We start from the raw sequence: 21,395 nt of genomic DNA on the forward strand, positions 1-21,395 counted from the left end.
TATCTAAATACACAGTATATATACATAGTTTTATATTCATTTTTTAAAATATTATTTCATATTCATGTATTATTTATTTGTGTTTCTGTGAATAGCTGTTACAGTTCTACAAATAAAGCATTCTATCTTTTTACATATCATTTAAAATGCTACAAAAAATGCACCTGAATGCAGGAAATGAAGTGTTTAATGCCCAACGTTCCCTGGGGGAGGTCCCCCACACCCTCCATTGATGATATTATTGCTTATTATTATGTGCCTCTGAGTAGAAGTAGTAGTTACCAAAAGCGGGGGTGGGTGGTGCGGACTGGGCTAAGCCCCCAATGTATCAAGACCCTAGCAACGCCCCTGCTCAGCAATATCCTGTTCTGTAGGATTTTCATTCTGTCTTGCAGGATTCCTGCATTAACCCCGCACAGTGAGTGCAGGGTTTGAAAGGGTTTTATTCTAACTATCCCATAGTAACTATCCCATAATGACCTCGGCACGAATGCTATTGAGTCTCGCGCGGTCGTACTTTTTGGTCGCGCTCGAGCGCCGTAAGCGAAAATCCAAAGTACATTGTGAATGTTTTTCTCTTCAGTCGCTGAAACTCTGACTGAAGTCCTGCAGAAGTGAACGAGAGTAAACGCGTTTACTCCAGACGCGCGCGAAGCAGGTAGGAGTTTCACTGTGAGAGACTTAATGTTACAGTCATTCTACCGATGTAAACTAACAAAGCAGTTGCAAACGGATATGAAATTTGCATGAAGGAAATAGCGCGCTGTATTCAGTTTTATCTTTTTGCAGTAGTGAGAGTGAATTAACTAACGTAATGACAGTAATGAGGGGAGTTCACCCAAATATTAACCCGTGTGTGTGTCCGTCTGTCTGTCGCTGTGTGTGTGTGTGTGTTTGTTTGTCTGTCTCTCGCTCTCTCTCTCTCTCTCTCTCTCTCTCTCTCTCTCACTCTCCCCCCTCTCTCTCTCTCACCCACTCTCTCTCTCTCTCTCTCTCTCTCTCCCTCTCTCTCTCTCTCTCCTCTCTCTCTCTCTCACTCTCCCCTCTCTCCCCCCCTCTCTCTCACTCTCCCCCCTCTCTCTCTCTCTCACCCACTCTCTCTCTCTCTCTCTCTCTCTCCCCCCTCTCTCTCTCTCTCACTCTCCCCCCTCTCTCTCTCTCTCACCCACTCTCTCTCTCTCTCTCTCTCCCCCCCCTCTCTCTCTCTCTCTCTCTCTCTCTCCCCTCTCTCCCCCCCTCTCTCTCCCCCCCCCCCTCTCTCCCCCCCCTCTCTCTCTCTCCCCTCTCTCCCCCCCCCCTCTCTCTCCCCCCCCCCTCTCTCTCTCCCCCCCCCCCTCTCTCTCTCTCTCTCTCTCTGTATGTGTGTGTATATACCTTCTAAGCAGAAGTTATGAGGATAAAAAAAAGAGTCAGGAAATTACATGGTTAATTTGTACATCATTGTAATGTTTAATCATTGTTTAATAAACACATATGGCACCTTTTTCCAAGTCTTCATTTGTCACTCTTTCGTTCTTTTTTTTAAATATCGCAATAATGATCGTACCGTGGTCTTTACACCGAGGTATTATCGTATCGTGAGATTTGGTCGTTACATTCCTATTATTTACAAGTCATAACTTTTGCCAATATTTGGAATAGAATTTAAAATATATATATACTACAAATATTTTTCTATTAATTTAGTGTGCCTTTACATTGCTTCAATGCGTTACTATTTTAGCGTCATATTTCTATCCCGTGCTGCGTGAATCCAGGTCACTTCTGAAACTTTACAGCATGCAATTGGCGTCGGTTCTCTTAGCAGCATGAAAAATAATAGTGTTATTCAATGGATTATATAGGCTGAAGCCTCGAATGCGAGTCAAGACTGCTCCCTTTACAATCACTAATGCTGTCGCTCTGTCAGTTCATCACGATCTCACAAAGTGCAATGAAGCCGCCAACAATGCACAATACATCTCTAAGGCTACGCGGCGATGCCAGCGACTTCAGACTCAAGGCTCGTCCCGCTGTGTGCTTTTTCTCAGACGGCGTGGCTTCTCACTCCGGATCCAGCGATGCGGTGATGCTTCGCTGAAGAGATGAAAACCAGTTGTACCAGCCTAATAGAGCTATGTTTATAGGGCGTGACCACGCCCTTTCTGGCGGGACGTGATGAAATGGGCGTGAAATGCCCCCATTGGATATGTGTCACGCAGAGCCACTCTCGATAGGCTGCTGCTGTTGGCGCAGGGCAGCCAATAGGCGCGCAAGCCGTCTTAACCTATATCTGCATGCTGCTGCACAGCGTTTTACATTAATTCAAAATTAAGGATAATTTTTGGCTTCAATATCTCGTGGAAAAGAGGTTTTCCCCATAGCGTAAGATATTACGCAGTACTCGTTCCCTCTCTAGAGAGAACCGAGGTTACGTTAGTAACCGAGTACGTTATAAAAACAGTTTAGTTATGTAAAAATAAACCTTTGTAGATCCTATATTTAGGCACATTGCTGACACCTTTCTTTTTGACATTTTAATGGAGTCAAAGCTGTTATTTAAGGGGTTCCAGAGCCCCACGAACACCTGTATTTTGCACACTGATTCTAACCCAATTTGACAATGATCCTGCTTTATGTTTGTAGTTATAGCTATTACTTCAAAGTGAATTGACTAACTGATTGATTGAGTGATTGAATTACATTTCCCCCAGGGTTAGGGTTAAGAGAATAGTTATGAAGAGAAGCAGAGATATTCAGAGCTTCTTCAAAAAAGAAAAGAGTCAGAGGCAGCCACAGCTTCTACAGCAGCAGTGAAACGGCTCAGTATAGGTACAGCAGTAGTGATGAAGAGCAGTCAGCTCCTCCTGCACAGGTTGGTAGGCTAAGGCCCCATCCACACTACTGCGTTTTAGTTTAGAAACGGAGAATTAAAACGAAGACGATCTCCGTCCACACCAGCGTTTGAGCTGCGTATTAGAACTGATCTCCTTCCACATTAAAACGACTGAAAACGCGGATCACGTGACCATTCACCTACACTGGGCATGCGCGTGCCGGTGTAAACAGGAAACGGATTGATTATTCCTCAGATTTCTCTGAGGTTGTTAAGTGCCGATCTGGACATTCAAGAGTTTTCGCACCATTCCTCAGGAACCACAACTTCATTGATAAAATTATCCCACCATGTGCTGGTTCGTCCCGGCTTAACCCATGACCGACGCTCCATGTATGGTCGATACCGCCGCTGCACACGGGAACTGTCACAGGTCGCTGGAATAATAGCTTGCCTCCGGTGCATGTAGGCAGTTATAGCATTGTGAAATGCAGAATTTACTTGCTCTAACGTAACTGGTAGTCCAGGCTGTTGTTGTGCGTTTTCTTCCGTTGTATGACATCCAATCAGAGAGCCGAGCGTGAGCCTCTGCGTCATCGTTTCTAAAGTCCTCCGTTTTGACCCGTCTTCACTAAAACGCCCTCCGGAGATTCAAAACGCAAAACGGGGTCGGCAGCGTTTCTAAACTTCTCCGTTTTAGGTCTTCATTTTTGCCGTTTTAGTGTGGACGGGAGGTGCAAACGTAGCAAAAGGTCTCCGTTTCTAAACTAAAACGTAGTAGTGTGGATGGGGCCTAAGTCATGCTTGGATAATTTGAATTTACCATGTAGCCTCACATTCAAGTTGTTTGTCACTCCAGTTATACAATTACAACTGTCTGAAACATCGCTACACTAGAACAATAGTTAAAACAGTTGTAAAAGACAGAAGAACAATAATAAAATGTGCATAATACATAAATACACACACACACACACACACACACACACACACACAAACACACGTGTGAAGAGACAAGGACTTTAATCCACAACAAGGAAATAGCTCTTAGAAAATGTGTACCCTATCCTGAACATAATTACTGATTAAAAATAGACGTTAAAATAACCAGAGATACTTGAGGACTATGATAGGTGGAAATGGAATAAAAAAATGACTTTTTAATTTGGTTGGTTGTTTCTTTACCCTATAATTATCGCTCTTCCGATGTTGTGAGCTGCAGGCTCCCGTCGGATGCAGCGCGACCCCTTCCGGTCGAGCGAAGTAATAACCAAACACATAAAGCCTTGTTTATACCCGACGCGTCCGCTAGAGCGCGAAGGTGCGCGCGGCAAAAATGACGTTATTGCGGTGTGGGCGGTCGTGTGCGTTTGGGTGCGCAAGACCCCATTTCGCCTGGCGGTGTGCACGCCACTTTTTGTAAAATCTCGCTCGGCGACGCATCCGAAGATGAACGACTTTGAGCCGAATCTGGCCGAACTGGTACGTCTGTACCAGCATGTTTATGATCCTGCTATACACAGAGACATTTGCATTTTGTGAATAGGAACACATTTGCATTAAGCACCCAGTTTGCACTTGTCTAAAGTAACTGCTTACATTTACAAAATAAGCCTACAATAGCAGAAGTAAGCCCTGCTGATGAAATTAAGGTTTAAACACTCTTCAATAAGGCTTCAGTTGTTTAACTAGTTTACATGCAGTGAAAGTACAATAAACCTACTGCATTTATTACTCTTTTCATATGAATTTCAGCAATTAATAACCGGCAAGCTACTTCTTCACTGCTGATTCCTGGTGGTTTAGAGGAGAATTACTCCAAGTCACCACCTGTCGTTTCACAGAATAGCACAACGGCGAGCGTGTCAAGTATAAACGCCTCGTCTGTTTGGAGAGGTGCGCACGCAGTCAGCCGAGACTCGCGCTCGTGCGGACGCGTCGAGTATAAACAAGGCTTTACCGGTCTTGCACACCCGTCGCGTCATTTTTGCCGCGCGCATCTTCGCGCTCGTGCGGACGCGTCGAGTATAAACAAGGCTTTACTCCGTGTCAGCGCGCGCTCTGATCGGTAAAGTGGCACAGACCTCTCTCGAATCATCTCCTGCAGCAGTCTCCGGCCAAGCATCACTTAACTCCGCCTCCGTTTCCCTCGTAAGCTGATATTAGTATTTAAACATTCTGAATTACAAACATTACATTACAAACAAAACATGTTTGTAAAAATAATTTAAATAACACGGTTTTGGCGGTTATAGAGCTCTAATGACAGTGTTTAACTATAACCGTTGGTCTCACGGTTATATAATAACTGTCACACCCCTATATGTAAGTGTGAACTCGTGAAATGATGTTTTATTAACAGAGTTCGGGAGAAGCACTTTCAGATAATTAACCTAGTAATTGTCATGGGAGTCATCCAGGCAACTCAATTAACATAAGGAGGTATACATACAGTAGCTTTTACCGCTGTTATATGACAGTTTTCCAGCGTCCATCCACCACCCCATCTCCTCACTTAGTTGTCCTATCCCAAACCTGGGATTACTCTGGGTTCGGGCCAAAATCTGTTATCCAAATACAATGTATTATTACAGTATCAACTGAGGGTGCTCTTGCTTGTGTTTGAGGGTGCTTAGCACACGTGTGTGTGTGTGTGTTTCCGCAGGTGTCCAGTGAGATGAGCAGGTATTATGTGGCGGTGGATGTGGGCACTGCCAGTGTGCGAGCGGCTCTGGTCACTCCGGACGGTCAGGTCAAGCACACAGCAGAGGAGCCCGTTGTCATCTGGGAGCCGCGTGCGGAGCATTATGAGCAGTCGTCAGCTGATATCTGGAGCAAGTGCTGCCGGGCCGTGAAGGTGGGGCGACCATCTGTCCGGCAGGCACATAAACTGTGCATCATCATTGTCTAGGACTCTGTTGGAGTTGTGTTGGTCAAACGGCTGTTTGCGTTTATTTTCAGAGAGTGACTCAGGACATTGACGTGACGTGTGTTCGAGGGCTCGGGTTTGATGCCACCTGTTCACTGGTGGCTCTGGATCGGCACTTCCAGCCCGTGGCTGTCAATCACACAGGTGAGGCGTGTTCATCACTCATGCGGAGAGCGTGAGCCAGCGCTCTGACCCAGTGTTACTTGCAGGCGTCCGAGAGAGGAACGTGGTGATGTGGATGGACCACCGGGCCGCAGAACAAGCCGCTCGGATCACACACACCAAACACAGAGTGCTTCAGGGGGTCGGCGGGGTGATGTCGCCCGAAATGCAGCCGCCCAAACTACTGTGGCTCAAAGAGGTGAGGAGCGCTGGGATCCTGAGGAAGAGCGAGAGAACTATAAACACTTGTGTTTCAGACGCTTGTTTCTTCTTTTGCGTTTAGAATCTGCAGGAAACCTGTTGGAAAGACGCGGCACATTTCTTTGACCTTCCAGACTTTCTATCCTGGAAAGCTACAGGGTCCTTATGCAGGTGAGATGCAGGATCCGCACAACTGTTTCATAGACGACATTCATTCTGTGATAAAAACAACTTTAGGGTTGTAGATCTACAAAACTGCTGATGCAGCTCAATATATGTAATTGACTACAGTAATGTATATGAAATTACTTCTTTAAATCAGATCCATCACTTCAACCACTTTAGCCAAGTCAAATCTTTAAAGCAGATTTTTACAAAAGATTTTAATATGTTCCTTGAGGTTCACTTAGCTTTTTTGCACAAAGAACACAAACAAATATACAGTTATGTCACAAATATTTTATATATTTCAAATATGAAGGAAGAAGAAAACACTAAAACTTGTTTAAAGGGATAGTTCACCCAAAAATGTAAATTCTGTCAGGATTTACTCTCCCTCGTTCCAACCCCGTAAGACATTCGTTCATTTTCAGAACACGAATTAAGATATTTTTGATGAAATCTGAGAGCTGGATCACTCCTCCATAGGCTTCTAAGGGATTGAAACTTGTTCCCCGAAAAGTTATTAAAGACATCGTTAAAATAGTCCAAGTGAATACAGTGGCTCAATCTTAAGTTTATCAAACGATGAGAATACTTTTAGTGCGCAAAAACAAACAAAAATAACGACTTTATTTCAACTATTAATTTCCTTCTCTGTGGGCCTCGAGTCAGTTAACTAGTGTAACAGCGTAAGCTTCTGTTGTTGAATGTCACACGCATCACCCACATGACCAGCGTCGGCCAATAGTGAGCCTATGTGTGACGTAGATCTACGCAATCACACTACGTTGACTGACTAGAGGCCCACAGCGATATAAATATATAGATATGCCTGTTCTGGAAAATTCTTACTGAAGTCCTTAAGTGAGTTTGCTGCCTTTGCTGTGAGGGAGATGCTCACAGAAGCTGCTGCACACCAAGACCTGCAGGTAGAAAAAAATAAGAAAAGCCTTAAATATAAATATGGTAAGCCTTACTAGTAATGTGATAATTATTTTTAAGGTTCTCGACATTTTTTAAATAAATACTGTAATAATAATAATAGTAGTTCAAAGTATGAATAGTTTTTAGTCAAATGACATAAAAAGACCAGGCCCCTCGACACTCTTAAAACTTTTCTCCCTCAAACAGCAAGCTAACGTTACTTATGCAGGCTACACACAGCAATATAAACAACATCTCTTCACGTCGTTCAAGTAAAATAATAACAATAATAAGTAAACAAACCTCAAAATCACTTTGCTGAGAATGATACACCAGCAGCCGAGGAGTTGAAGATATCCTCTGGTAGTGCGCGCGATATTAAAAAATGCGCGTGCGGCGTGTCATCCGGGTGAGTTCGTCAGGTGAAAGGTCATCATGTGGGTCATTTTATTTACGGCTAAATTATTATTCATTAATTTTACTAATAGTTAGATTGGGCAGGCATCCACAAAAGGGCCTTTAATTACAAAAAAAGGATAGGAAATTTTGCCTTGACAAAAGGGCTCTTTGGGCACCAAGGGGCAAAGGGCCAGGTGCTCAAGCAGTGATACACAGCATGTCTTGCTCTCCTGATGCAGGTCTCTCTGTACTCTTGTCTGTAAGTGGACGTATTCTCCGTCTGAAGGCTGGGACGACACCTTCTGGAGCACCATCGGCTTGGAGGACCTGATGGAAAACAGCTATTGTAAAATCGGTGGGAGAGAGTAAAGCTCAGGTGTCTGTGTGTGTTCAGCCGGTCATGTTGACTGATAGTGTGTGTGTGTGTGTGTGTGTGTGTGTGTGCAGGTGAGCAGACTTGTATTCCTGGGACTCCTGTAGGACGAGGACTGACCGCAGAGGCGGCTGCAGATCTGGGCCTGAGACCGGGAACGGCTGTGGCCGCTTCACTCATAGACGCACACGCAGGAGGGTTAGGTATGATACGCCACACCAGCTGAGTGCTAATGCAGCGCTCGCTCATCCACGTCTCTTTGAAATGAAGAGAAAACTGTGTCATGGCCTCGTTTACACTGCAGGTCTTGATGCCCAATTCTGATTTGTTGCCTATATCCAATTTATTTGACTGTCCGTTTACACGTCTTTTTCAATTGTGACCCATTTCCGATTTGACATACTATCTGAAACATCGCGCATGCTTAAAGTTGGTTCTTGCACAGATGGACGAATGCGAAATATGCTTGATGCTAGCTCTGCGATATATGCGAAGTTCGCCAAACATCAGCATGATTGTGAGGCGGAGGACGACGAAAAGGGCCATCATCGCAGCAGCGCATGTGCTTCAGTTATTGTGTGCGAGAGATCTCGGGACTGCTGGGAACATACAACACGATCTCATGAAAGTGCGTAACTAATTTTATTTCTCGCGCCATTTATACGCCAAAAATAGTTTTGCGTGCATAATACGCACTGTAAACCCCTTGGGTAGGATTAGGGGTGTGGAGTGCGTGCGTATTACACACCATAAAGAACATATTATTGAAATTACCATTGTTTGGAAGCGCTATATAAATGCCTCATTCATTTATATCATATGCACTCAACCCCGTGTTGGGGTTGTCTCTCGTCATTAAACCGCGGAGACGTAATGCCTCAGAAAATCCTGCCTTTTACATGACAGTCGCATTGGCACATATATGATTTATATCTGATTTATTTCCACATATGAACGAGGCCTGAAACAGATTCTCGAAATATCCGAATGCATGCGTTTTTTCCCTGTTTACACAGTCATATAACACATCCGATCTGTGTCACATATGAGCAAAAAATCTGAACTTGGTCTCATTTCACTGACAGTGTAACCAAGGCCATAATGAGCGCATTTACACTGCGTTAAATACGGTGTCACTCCACTTCTGTTTGAGTGTGTGACCTTCGACAACCCGCTTCACTCCTAAATAGATCAGGTCTTTATATTTTTATCACTACAACACATATTGTTATTTTGATAAAACAATCATCATGTGTTCTAAAATAGAAGCAAAGAGACTATACATGTAATATAGGTCTACATTTATGTAATTTTAATGCTCTGGCCTTTGCAGATATTTAAAATATGGCCATCTTTAAGCATGACTCTTTGGATTTATATGAAATGGTAACACTTTACAATAAGATTACATTTTTTAGCATGAACTTAGGTTAATAAATGTTGTATAAGTATTATTAATTGTTAGTTTGTTAATTTCAACATTTACTAATACATTTTAAATTGAGTTTTAATTTTTATTTTATCTGTTATTACCTTAGTTAATGTACTATGAACTAATATGAATGATCAAGGTACAATTGTATTGCTCAAATATTAATACATGCAGTAAAACATATATTGCATAATGCATATAGTTCATGAAAGCTAGCTAATACATCCTTGTTAACAAATGGGACTTCCAAAGTGTTACCTATGAAATTTATATAGGCTATGTTTCTAGGTTATAGCTAAAGAAACACATATCTGCAATATTTTAATGTCTAAATTATTTTCTGTATAGTTAGTTATGTAGAACTTCTCATTTTAATATATTCATATTTATATATTTATTTAATTTAGCACATTTCAGTTCAGCACTGTTTTACTGGAGTGTTATGTTTGTTTTTAATCCAGTATCCATTTAAAAAAAAATATTGGTTGAATAATCGGTTATCGGCATGTACGGTCAAACCTAAATATCTGTATCTGTAAAATCCACTATCGGTCGACCTCTACTGTAAACAACAAGAACAAGCAGGAACACTTTAATTTCCTCATAATATCCACTGCAGCATCAGCTTTTTTCTCTCTGTGTCTGAAATGCTTCGATCAAGGATTCAGTCTCTCGAAACCCCGCCTCTCTGAGAGCTGCTCTGCTCTGATTGGTCAGATGGCCCAGTCTGCTGTGATTGGTCTGAAACCAAACCCTCATTATCATATCTGAATCTCAGCTCTTGATATACACTGGGATGCGAACATTAACAATACCGTGGGTTTTACCATATCAGGAAGTGAGACTGGAATTACAGGACGACTCATTTCGGTTCAGAATCGCTTTCTTTTTGGAGACAAAAAATCAATTTATCGGAACTTTGATCATTGAAACGATACTCGGTTACTAAAGTTACCTCGGTTCTCTCTAGAAGAGGGAACGAGTATTGCGTAAGCTAGCTTACGCTATGGGTAAAGTCATCTTTGCTCGAGATATTGAAGCCAAAAATTATCCTTAATATTGTATTTATTGTCAACGCAGTACAGCAGCCAGCAGACTTAGAGCAGGCCATCTTGCGTGCTCATTGGCTGCCCTGCGGCAACTGCTGCAGCCTACCACTGAGCCTCGTGCGTGACGTCACGTCCAATGAGGGCGCTTCGCGCCCTTACGGCTCATAGCCCCCCAAAATGGGGGTGGCTTAGCGTATAAAAGCCAGGCTCGTTGGCTGTGTCACTGGTTTCAGCAGCTGAAGCGAAAAACGCTCGTGGCGCCTGCACAGTCAGGTTACGCAATACTCGTTCCCTCTTCTAGAGAGAACCGAGGTTACGTTAGTAACCAAGTATCGTTCTCTTACGAGAGGTTCTCTCGTATTGCGTAAGCTAGCTTACACTACGGGAACCCATTGTCAACGCCGTGCGCCCAGCCTCCACTTCATGAGTCCCAGGGATTCCCGGGGAACATAGATAAGTGGGAAACAGGTGGCCAGCAATGCGGGCCAGCACATGTTATAAGCACATACAGGGTATACAGAGCGGCGTCGCCGGTCCATATTACTATTCACTATATAGTGCAGCTCAACCAGGAGAGCTAACGTCGCGTGAGAGAAGTCTGCGCATGATCATCTGGGCAGGACAAACGCACTGCTCACACTGACAGAAGTCTAGCCTGCAAGGCGGGAACTTCCAGGTTATAAAACCTAACAAATGTGGAGGGAGAGGCCTAGCCTGCCGCCTCACAAATGTCATGAATGGAAATTCCGCTGGACCAAGCCCACGACGAGGCCACGCCTCTGGTGGAATGCGCCCTGATGCCCAAGGGGCATTGCAGACCTTTAGACTTATAAGCAAATGTGATAGCTTCCACTATCCATCTGGACAGGCTCTGTTTAGTGGCCGCGAGACCCCAGGTGCGCCCACCGAACGAGACAAAGAGCTGTTCCGAACGCCTGAAAGAGGCGGAGCGCGTAATGTAAACCCTCAGTGCCCTGACGGGGCAGAGGAGATCCACATCACCCTCACTATCGGATCCTGGCAGAGCCGAAAGAGAAATGACCTGCGCTCTGAAGGCGGTGCCCAACGCTTTAAGGACATAACCATGTCTTGGCTTGAGGAATACTTTAGAGTCATTTGGCCTGAACTCAAGACACGCTGCGCTAACAGATAGCGCGTGTAAATCCCCCACACGTTTAACTGATGACAGAGCTGTCAGAAAAACGGGTTTGAGCGAGAGGTACTTTAGGTCCACAGAGTTTAATGGTTCTAACGGGAAAGCTTTCTGGGCCTCTAGGACCAGTGAAAGATCCCACATGGGAACCGACGAGGGTCGCGGGGGATTCATCCGTCTAGCTCCTATAAGGAAGCGAATGACGAGCTCGCTCCTTCCTATTGACTGGCCACGCGTCGACTCAGCGAACGCTGCGATGGCCGCCACATAGACTTTAAGCGTGGGTGGGGACCTGCCCTTATCCAACTTCTCTTGAAGGAAGCTAAGCAACCCCGTGACCCCACACATTCGTGGGTCTAGATCTCTATCAGCACACCATTTGGAGAACACGACCATTTAGATGCGTAAAGTCGCCTCGTAGAGGGAGCTCTGGCTTGCGTAATCGTGTTCATCACTCCTTCTGGCAGTACAACGGGTATCCGTTGATTAACCATACCTGCAGAGACCAGCGCTCTGGATGGGGATGCCAGATTGAGCCGCGGGCTTGAGAGAGGAGATCTCTCCTCACCGGAATCGGCCAAGGGGCTGTTTGGGGCAGCCGCATAAGCTCCGGGAACCAGGTTTGATTCTCCCAGCGCGGGCTATAAGGAGCACCGAGTGGCGCGTTTCCCTGATTCTCTTGATTACCTGTGGTAACAGAGAGACCGGAGGGAAAGCATAAAGTGGGAGGCTGGGCCAGATTTAGGCCAACGCATCCTCGTTCTTGGAAAAGAACAGCGGGCAATGAGTGTTGTCTTTTGACCCAAACAGGTCGACTTTTGCTTTGTCGAAGAGGCGCCACAGTAACTGGACTGTTTGGGGATGCAGGGACCATTCCCCTAGGGGAACGTAGTTCCTGGACAGTTTGTCTGGACCGTCGTTCAAGTGGCTTGGCACATGCGCGGCTCTCAGCGAGCGCAGGCGGCCCTGAGACCATATAAGAAGGCGTTCCGTCAGATGGCAGAGGTTTCTGGATCTGACGCCGCCCTGACGGTTTATGTAGGACACCACAGACATGTTGTCCGAGCGGACCAGTACATGGTGGTCCTGTATGAACTATCACTTGGGTGCAGGGAACTACACTGCGACCAAAATGGTCGCATATGCGACCTTTTGAAATGCCATTGCGACCCTAATTTTTAATGGGTCGCAAATGTATCACTGATTATTTTTGTACCTATGTTTTTAGGCAATATGCTATGCTTTACTATGAGCATTTATTAAAACAGAAATGTGTATTTTAAGAATATGTTTTATAACGTGCTCTGAGCATTCAACACATCAAGTTGGCTTCAGCCCCGCGACCGTTACTTAGATTAAAACGTACCATTGTATCAGTGCTGCGCGAGCTCTCTCTCTCAGAAACACGGACGCGCGCACACAGAGAGAGAGAAGATAATTGTAAAATGAAAATTGGCTATAGTTTAAATTTTGTTCTTGCTTGTTTTTTTTCTGTCAAAATGTCAGAAAGCATTTTGTATTATCCATCCGTGTTTTTAAAATTCGTTAAATGACGGCCGTTTTACTGCTAACACAGCCCTCATTATAGGCCTATGTCGGATTCATTTAACTTATACTTGATATTATTTTTATAATAAGTGATTTGTTATGCTATTATTGGACTTCTTTCTATTCATTGTCAACTGTTTTCTATAAATATGTTTGTATTGGCTAACATTTATTCAGCTAATGCGTGTCCTGTTTAAAATGTGCAATGTTCAAACGCAAAGACAGCACGTCACAAATAGAAGCCGTTTTCCCTGGATATTGGAATAATAAATACAACACTTTTTTTTTTCAGCATTTTTTTTTTTACTCTTTTCTAGGGGTTTCTTAATTTTAGACAAGTTGACCAGCACAGATTATATGCAATGCAATATAATGCATGCGTGTCCTAAGTGTGACATATTTTGCACACAGGTAAAGGTGCCCAATATCAGTCATTTCTAAAGTAAAAAAAAGAAAAGAAAAGTGTTTTTAAAAATATCTCTTTATTTGATTATCAGTAAATTTGTTTTATATACAGAGATATCGACCATAACAGCAATATTAATATCGGTTATCGGTATCGGCCACAATTTTCACATCGGTGCATCACTACTTACGAGTTCACGAGTCTGCCCATCTGTGCAAACCATAGCATGTTGAAATCCATTTTGCTCTTTATTGTGTACAGTATTTTCTATTGCAGTAAATCTATCCCAACCAATGTTAAAGAAAACAAAAACAAGGCGGCATGTGGTTTAAAACATGGCAAGTAAAATAAAAAGCACATCTGTATGCAATACAGTTTCATTATTGTTCATTATTATCCAGAGCGGCTTACTATAAATAATTTGTGCGACCAAATCATATTTTGCGCTAGTAACTGAAAAAGTTAGTAGTGCAAGTGCCACCAGTGGAAAAGGTTAGTGTAGTTCCCTGCTTGGGTGTTCAGCCAGCGTTTTAGCGGGCGCATGCGCAGGAGGCCCAGCTGAAGCACAGCCGCAGCTGATGCCATACAGCCTAGCATCCTCTGGAATGTCTTCAGAGGTGTAATGCTGCCCTCCTGGAAAGATCCGGCTAGCTGTCGAACACGGCGCGCGTGCTGTGTCGATAAGCGGGCCGTCATAGCCACAGAGTCCAGTTCTATTCCTAGGAAGGAAACCTGACTGACTAGTGGGCAGTAATGAGCTCTTGGTCCAGTTGACCATGAGACCCAAGCTTTCCAGATGGCTGAGAAGCACAGCTCTGTGAGTTAACAGTTCTATCTCTGACTGACTCCGCGATGCGGAGAGCTTCGCTGAAGATGATGAAATCAGTGACGCAGCCTTAGAGCCTGGCTTTTATACGCTAAGTCATCCCCCATTTTGGCGGGACGCAATGCGCCCTCATTGGACGTGACGTCACGCGCGAGGCTCAGTGGTAGGCTGCAGCAGTTGCCGCAGGGCAGCCAATGATGTCCTGCTCTAAGTCTGCTGGCTGTTGCACTACGTTGACAATAAATACAAAATTAAGGATAATTTTTGGCTTCAATATCTCGAGCAAAGATGACTTTCCCCGTAGCGTAAGCTAGCTTACGCAATACGAGAGAACCTCTTGGAGGAGAACTGCAGATCTTTCACATTCGCAAACATATTTATTACACACTACATTAAAGGAAATACACTAAAAAGCATAATTGGGGCTTTTTAAATCCTGTTGACACAGGAGGAGCATTGTAGTGTTTGTGTGCTCCTAATATGGCCCTGATGTTAAGTCAGCCTCTTCTTGGTTTCATCACAGTGTTCCTGTAATAACTGTCCTGACCTGCTTAATCTAAACCTTCAGATGATATATGGCAATAAATAAACAGGCAAAACATGTAAACTAGTGCAAGATTTTACAGGCAAAACCAGGGTTTTTTCATCCACTTGTCAGTTTTGAGCTCTAATTGCTTCCATAGCTTGTCTTCTTTCAAACTAGTGGAAAGAAAACAAGTGCTTATTTTATTTCACTTTATCTATTAGTGTCTGTAAATTTTAATCTTTAAAGACGGTGAACTTGAGTCCGAAATCTCCAATTCAGCAGCTTCACACACGCCAAAATTTTAGATTATATGAAATCTATATCTATATGAAAGTTTGTTCATATATCATTCACCACATTTATGCAACATTTTTATACAACTGCTAAAAACAGGATGAAAATGTATTTGTTTCTGTCTGTTGACAGTCTTTTCTGATTTATGGAGTGATAAAAAGAAAAATCCAAAATCCCTGCTGGAAAAAACAGTAATATGTCAACAAAATCAAATAAAAATGATGAATCTGGCTTTATCCAGTGTTCAGGTTTCTGGACAGGAAATATATGCATATGAGTGCATATTTTATTAGATAGTGACTCATTTGCATATTGCAATGCAAAAACAATTGTGTTACTGTACTGTGATTAATTAGCTGGGTAATTATCGTAAGATCTGTGAGTTTAAATTTATGTAGTAGTGTCAGTTATATTTTCTGTAATTTTATTGTCTTGTTGTAGGGGTCATCGGGGCCGATGTGAGGGGACACCAGCTGCCCTGTGAAGAGCAACCAGTCACGTCCCGTTTGGCTGTCATATGTGGGACGTCCTCATGTCACATGGCTGTGAGCTTCAGTTCCTGTACTTGTTTGTGTTCAAAGCATGTGACTGTTGATGTCAGCGTGTGTCTGTATCTCTCAGGTGAGCACACAGCCGCTGTTCGTCCCTGGGGTCTGGGGCCCATATCTGTCCGCCATGCTGCCGGGACTGTGGCTTAATGAGGGAGGTCAGAGCGCCACGGGACGACTGGTGAGTCAATCACATCTATCTTTAATATGGAAGGAAATCCCAGAATGCACTGGACAAAATACATTTAGATTTTATTCAATACTGAAAGCATAATTGCAAAACAAACCAGTCTAAGAGACCATTCACACAGAACACATTTTTGTGGTTAAAAATGCAAGATGTAGCGCAGTGGAATGGAAAAACACACTCAAAACACTTCAAGCCCCTTAACATACTAAAACAGTGACATTAAAAGTGTAATTTAGTGTACAGCTTATTGATGATGCAGATGAGCACAGAATGTTAACACAATACTAAATGTTTAAGAATTTTCTCTATATTGGTTTCCTTCCTAAACGTTTACTCGTATTGCGTCTTTGCTAGACGCTATGGGGGAAAACTTAAATGATTTATTGAAGCCTTTTTTCAATAACGCAGTGCTACTGCACAGCCATAATAGTGTGGAGATAAACCACCAGGGTTGGACTCAGGTAGAAGCCTCTGTATAGGGTAGCCAGACGTCTGCTCTTTTGGGCACAACACAGCCTGTGCTTGCTGAGAGCGATGCACGTGCCGGGCAGATTGTCTCGCGACAGCATGTCTGCTCCCTGATTCAATGTGTCCCCGGGAGAATGGGCCCTCCAGCCCCAGGTTCAAACAATTTGGAGTGTCTTCGGCAGGGCAGAGGTTGACCTCTTCGCCTCCAAAGACAACTCTCACTGCCCAATATTCCATGGCCCACAAATAGCCCAGTCTTCCCCTTTATGCTTTTCCCTCAATCGTGCTCTTCCCTCAGGTCATCAACAGAATCAGAGAGGAGAGATGCACAGTCTGTCTGGTGGCCCCCCTTTGGTGGACCCAGCCTTGGTTTCCCGAGATGATTCAGCTGCTAGCAGCAGCCCCATGGCCAATGCCATGGGCTATCCATGTGGGCTATCCACGAGAGTGTCCTAAACACTATATCTGAGACCAGAGCCCCATCCACGAGACTCGTCCACGTACTTAAGTGTTCTGTCTTCTCCAAATGGTGCTCAGCATGGAGCCAAGACCCTACTTCATGTGATGTACCGCTCCTATTTTCCTTCCTACAAGTGCTGCTGAACGCGTGTCGTACCCCTCCACGCTCCGTCTATGTGGCGGCCATAGCAAAGTTAGATGCTCCTGTGGCCGGCCAGATGTTGGGTAGAAGCAATTTGATTGTTCGCTTCCAGAAGTGGGCAAGGATGCTCAACCTGCCTCGCTTCCTCACAACACCTTCCTGAGACCTATCAGTCCTGTTACAGTCTTCAGGGCCCTCAAGGGGCCCCCGTTTGAGCCGCTACAGTCGGCCGAATTAAGGGCACTTTCGCTCAAGACCGCACACTTGCTAGCCTTAGCATCGGTCAAGCAAGTGGGCCTGAGATTACGGGAACGAGTATTGCGTAGACAGCTGTGCTATAGGCAGATGCCCCGCCCTCTTTGGCCGGCTCTGCGCTCGGTTCGGCGGGACGCAGCCTGATTGGCTCGCGGAGATGTGCCACTTCGCCATAGACATGTGCCGTTCCCACTGCCCAGCCAATAGCGTGCGTGCATCTCCGCACTATTATGGCCGTGCAATAATACTGCATTATTGAATAAAAGGCTTCAACAAATCGGACAAAAAGGAATTTTCCCCCATAGCATCTAGCAAAGACACAATACTCGTTCCTGTTATCTCAGGGAACCGAGGTTATGTTAGTAACCGAGATGTTTTATATGGGAAAACACTTGAGGAACGTTTCATCTGCTCGCCTGTACACAGTATGCATCATCAATAAGGTGTGTATTGAATGTGATCTTTTAATATCTCTGTTTTGCTACATTAGTACATAGGAAAGCCTTGCCCTCAAGGTGGGTGTGCCTATAAGGGTGTGTTAGAATCGAAATGAAATGGTCCAAACGAGAAGTGCCCCAATTATTGGTCTTTTATTATGAATAAACAATTCACAACCCCAGCGCCGGAGGGAGACAAAACGCTTTACCAGATGTTTAACTTTACATACATAGAAAAGAATGTGCAAACGTGTCAGTTTTAGGCTGAACAAAGAATCCTTCTTATGTTATAGATTTATGCTGAGGGAGAACATATATTTCTAACAATGGCCCCTTTGATATGATAATTCTATTATGTGATAATTATCTTATCACATCATTCTCAGCATATTCATTCTAGTACAATAATACATGCAATATTCTTCAATCAAACATTTCCTTCAAAATCATTAATATTTGACAGTTCTGTTCATCAAAGCATATAAAAAAAAATCAAAAGTATTCATAGATGAATCTTAATAGATTCAGTTATAATTATTGCTAATCTCAATCAGCAATCTCGTTCTTCGTCTACTTCTCTTCCTCGTTCTCCTTTCGATCAGTGCTTCCACATAGGCTTGTGCGTTCCCCTGGGATGGAGCTGCCTTAACCCGGCTAGCATGGACCCACTGCGGCTGGTGGTCAGTCAGAACACCGGTCCTCGTCACAGCGATAACAGTGGATGGTCCTGAATAGTTCGGCTCACCGAGTTTCGTGGGCTTCAGACACCTTATCAGCACCTGTTGTCCTGGAACGAAAGGATGAGTCGGCTTTTCTGAAGGAAGAGGGAGAGAGAGAGAAACATCACCATTTATGCCTTTTAACGTTCTAACTAAGGAATCCACGTAATCCGAGATGATCACCTCCGTGTCACCTGTGGAGAGATTGCCAGCGCGACCTCTGACCCAAGGGGTCGGGAAAGGTCTACCCATCAGAATTTCAAATGGAGAAATTTTTGTGGTTGCTGATGGGGACATTCTCATTTCCGTCAATACGGCAGGCAGCAAATCAACCCAATTTCTGCCTGTATCTAGACACGCATTACAGAGACGTTCTTTTATCGTCTTGTTTGTCTGTTCTACGTTAGCTGATAATTGCGGCGAATAGGGAATGTGGAAGTGCCAATTAATATTAAACTCTTTGGCTAACAATTGTGTGACTTTTGAAGCAAACGGAGTTCTATTATCACTCGCTATAACGGTTGGAATACTGAAACGCGGTATAATTTCTTTTGCAAGAACCTTTACAACCGTCTGAGCGTTTTCTTTACCACACGTAAAAGCTTCAGGCCACTTAGAAAATCGATCAACAATCATGAGCAAATATTTGTGATTTTCACATGGAGGCATGTGTGTAAAATTGATCTGTAAATATTAAAAAGGAACCTCAGGATGCGGTAAAGCTTCATGCGGGTTGCCTTGTGTCTGTTTGTTCGTGCACACACCAGGCAAGCATCCAATATCAACAAAGTATTCTTTCGAACATTTGCTATGCAGTATGATTGATTCAAATTTTGTATCACTTTTTCTTTTGACACGTGTGATACACCATGATAATGCCTGCACAGCATTACAACGGTGGATGCTGGTAGAGCGATTCTACCCTGCTTGTCTCTCAGAAAACCAGCTTGATCTGGTTTTACCTCGTTCGCAGCCCAATGAATCAATTCAACTTGCGTAGGGTTAGCTTGCAGTACTTTAATGTCCAAATCATTAATCAGCGACAAATTCATCATAGGTACATCGTTGCTCTTTTCATTTACGTATGGACTAAGTATTACTTCTTTAGCAGCCCATTTCGCGACTTCATCTGCAAACCTGTTTCCCTTAGCCTCATCCGATTAACCTGTTTTATGACCAGCTACTTTAATAACAGCAAGTTTCGATGGTTTCGATGGTCAAAATTGTTTTTCCGTCGGAGGTTTTGAAATTTCTTTCTTCCCACAATTTAGCAAAATCATGGACAACGGCGTACGCGCATTTGGAATCAATGTATATATTGATGCACTGAACTTTTGCCAACTGACAAGCTCTTGTTAGAGCAATTAATTCTGCTACTTGAGCTGATTTATATGGCAATGAATATGCCTCAATTACACGATCAGGTAATTTGACAATAGCATATCCACACAAGTATAAATTGTCATTTGGCTTGAAACAGGATCCGTCTATATACCAATTATCTCCCTCCTCCAGGAAAGATGTCGACACATCTGGCCTGCAGGCAGTCGAAGTTTGGATTCTGGTAAGGCAGTCGTGGTCGTCACTCTCAAATTCACCATCTGTCAACAACCTGTGCAGATGTACAGTAGGACCATGAATAACAGAAGTTACTTTCAACGTTAAATTAGCAGTTGCTAATAATATAGCCTCATAGCCTGAACGACGTTGAGCAGTCATGTGTTGAGTAGAAATGTTATGCATAATTGCTCCTACCTGATGTGATGTGTGAACTGTGAGTGGATATGATAAAACAACCCTTTCAGCATCCTGTACCATGATCGCTGCAGCAGCCACTGCACGTAAACAGGCCGGAAGTCCCCGAGCCACTGAATCAAGAGTTTTAGACAAATAAGCTACTGGACGAAAAGTGCCCCCATGCTCTTGGGCCAGGATTCCTGCGGCTGTGCCCCCACCTTCGTGCACGTACAGGTGGAAATCTCGCTTGTAGCAAGGAAGGCCGAGGGCGGGAGGCCTTAACAGAGAGGATTTCAAATGTCTTAACGCTTGCTCCATCTCACTTGTCCATGTAATGTCCTCTTTATCATCCAGCGTAGCGTCTCGCAGGATTTTGTCATACATGGAGCAATTTGGCACCCATAATCGACAGTAATTGACCAGTCCCAGAAAGCTTTGCATTTGCTTCCGTGTTGAAGGGTGCTTGAACAAAGCGATGGCTTTGACTCTGTTCCCCAGACAGGCGAACTTGGCCTTGTGACAGTTCATGGCCGAGGTAATTGACTTTCCTCTGCACCCACTGAAGTTTCTCTTTAGATGCCTTGGAACCAGCCTCTGCTAAAACGTTGCAGACAATTGTAGTGGCAGCAGCACACATGTCCGCAGAGGCACCAGTGACGAGAATGTCATCAGCGTATTGGAGCAGGCAGGTGTCAGGAGGGAGTCTGACATCCTTCAGCGTTGCGTGCACTACAGTGGAGAAAACAGCCGGAGAATCTTTGAACCATTGAGGGAGTCTTGTCTACATGTACTGGCAATTCTGAAAACAGAAAGCAAAAAGTGGCTGAGTTTGTTGGTCAACAGGAATGCTGAAGAAGGCGGAGCATAAATCAATGGCATAATAAAATGCATGTTCTAAAGCAGTGGTCTCCAACATGGTGCCCGCGGGCACCTGGTAGCCCGCATGGAGTCTCTGAGTCGCCCGCCGAGCACGTTCTAAAAATAGCCTGAATTGTCTTCCATTTAGTTTTTTTTTATTATTATTTATGATGATGGCATAACATGAGAAAATAGCTAATGGTAACATTTCATATACCATTAAAACATAATAAAATAATTAAAAATATTTAGAATCTGAACGTGTATACTAAAAAAAAAACGTAACGTAACTTCAGTGAGTTGAGGCGGTCGCGGGCAGACGGTACATACATAAGATAAATTGAACTATACAAATTAAAAAAAAAGATTAATTATGGCTGACG

General features: G+C 43.9%; 1 protein-coding gene across 3 annotated transcripts in view; it reads left to right on the forward strand.

The window, feature by feature from the left end:
* The first annotated feature begins 365 nt into the window (after positions 1-365).
* The window catches only part of LOC143747603 (FGGY carbohydrate kinase domain-containing protein-like), a 45,283-nt gene continuing 24,253 nt past the window's right edge, over positions 366-21,395 (forward strand). Inside the window, exons 1-9 of one of the 3 annotated variants that reach the window (XM_077240427.1) lie at positions 366-658; positions 5,481-5,672; positions 5,777-5,888; positions 5,954-6,105; positions 6,190-6,278; positions 7,832-7,947; positions 8,040-8,168; positions 15,641-15,744; positions 15,821-15,928. In XM_077240427.1, coding sequence (XP_077096542.1) covers positions 5,493-5,672; positions 5,777-5,888; positions 5,954-6,105; positions 6,190-6,278; positions 7,832-7,947; positions 8,040-8,168; positions 15,641-15,744; positions 15,821-15,928 — 990 coding nt within the window. In that variant the 5' untranslated portion in view covers positions 366-658; positions 5,481-5,492. The remainder of the gene's footprint in view (positions 659-5,480; positions 5,673-5,776; positions 5,889-5,953; positions 6,106-6,189; positions 6,279-7,831; positions 7,948-8,039; positions 8,169-15,640; positions 15,745-15,820; positions 15,929-21,395) is intronic. The other 2 variants (XM_077240426.1, XM_077240428.1) reach the window with 2 other exon arrangements.

This window comes from Siphateles boraxobius, unplaced genomic scaffold, assembly GCF_051911475.1.
Source record: "Siphateles boraxobius isolate OS27281-9 unplaced genomic scaffold, OSU_SipBor_1 23, whole genome shotgun sequence".
Classification (NCBI taxonomy): Eukaryota; Metazoa; Chordata; class Actinopteri; order Cypriniformes; family Leuciscidae; genus Siphateles; species Siphateles boraxobius.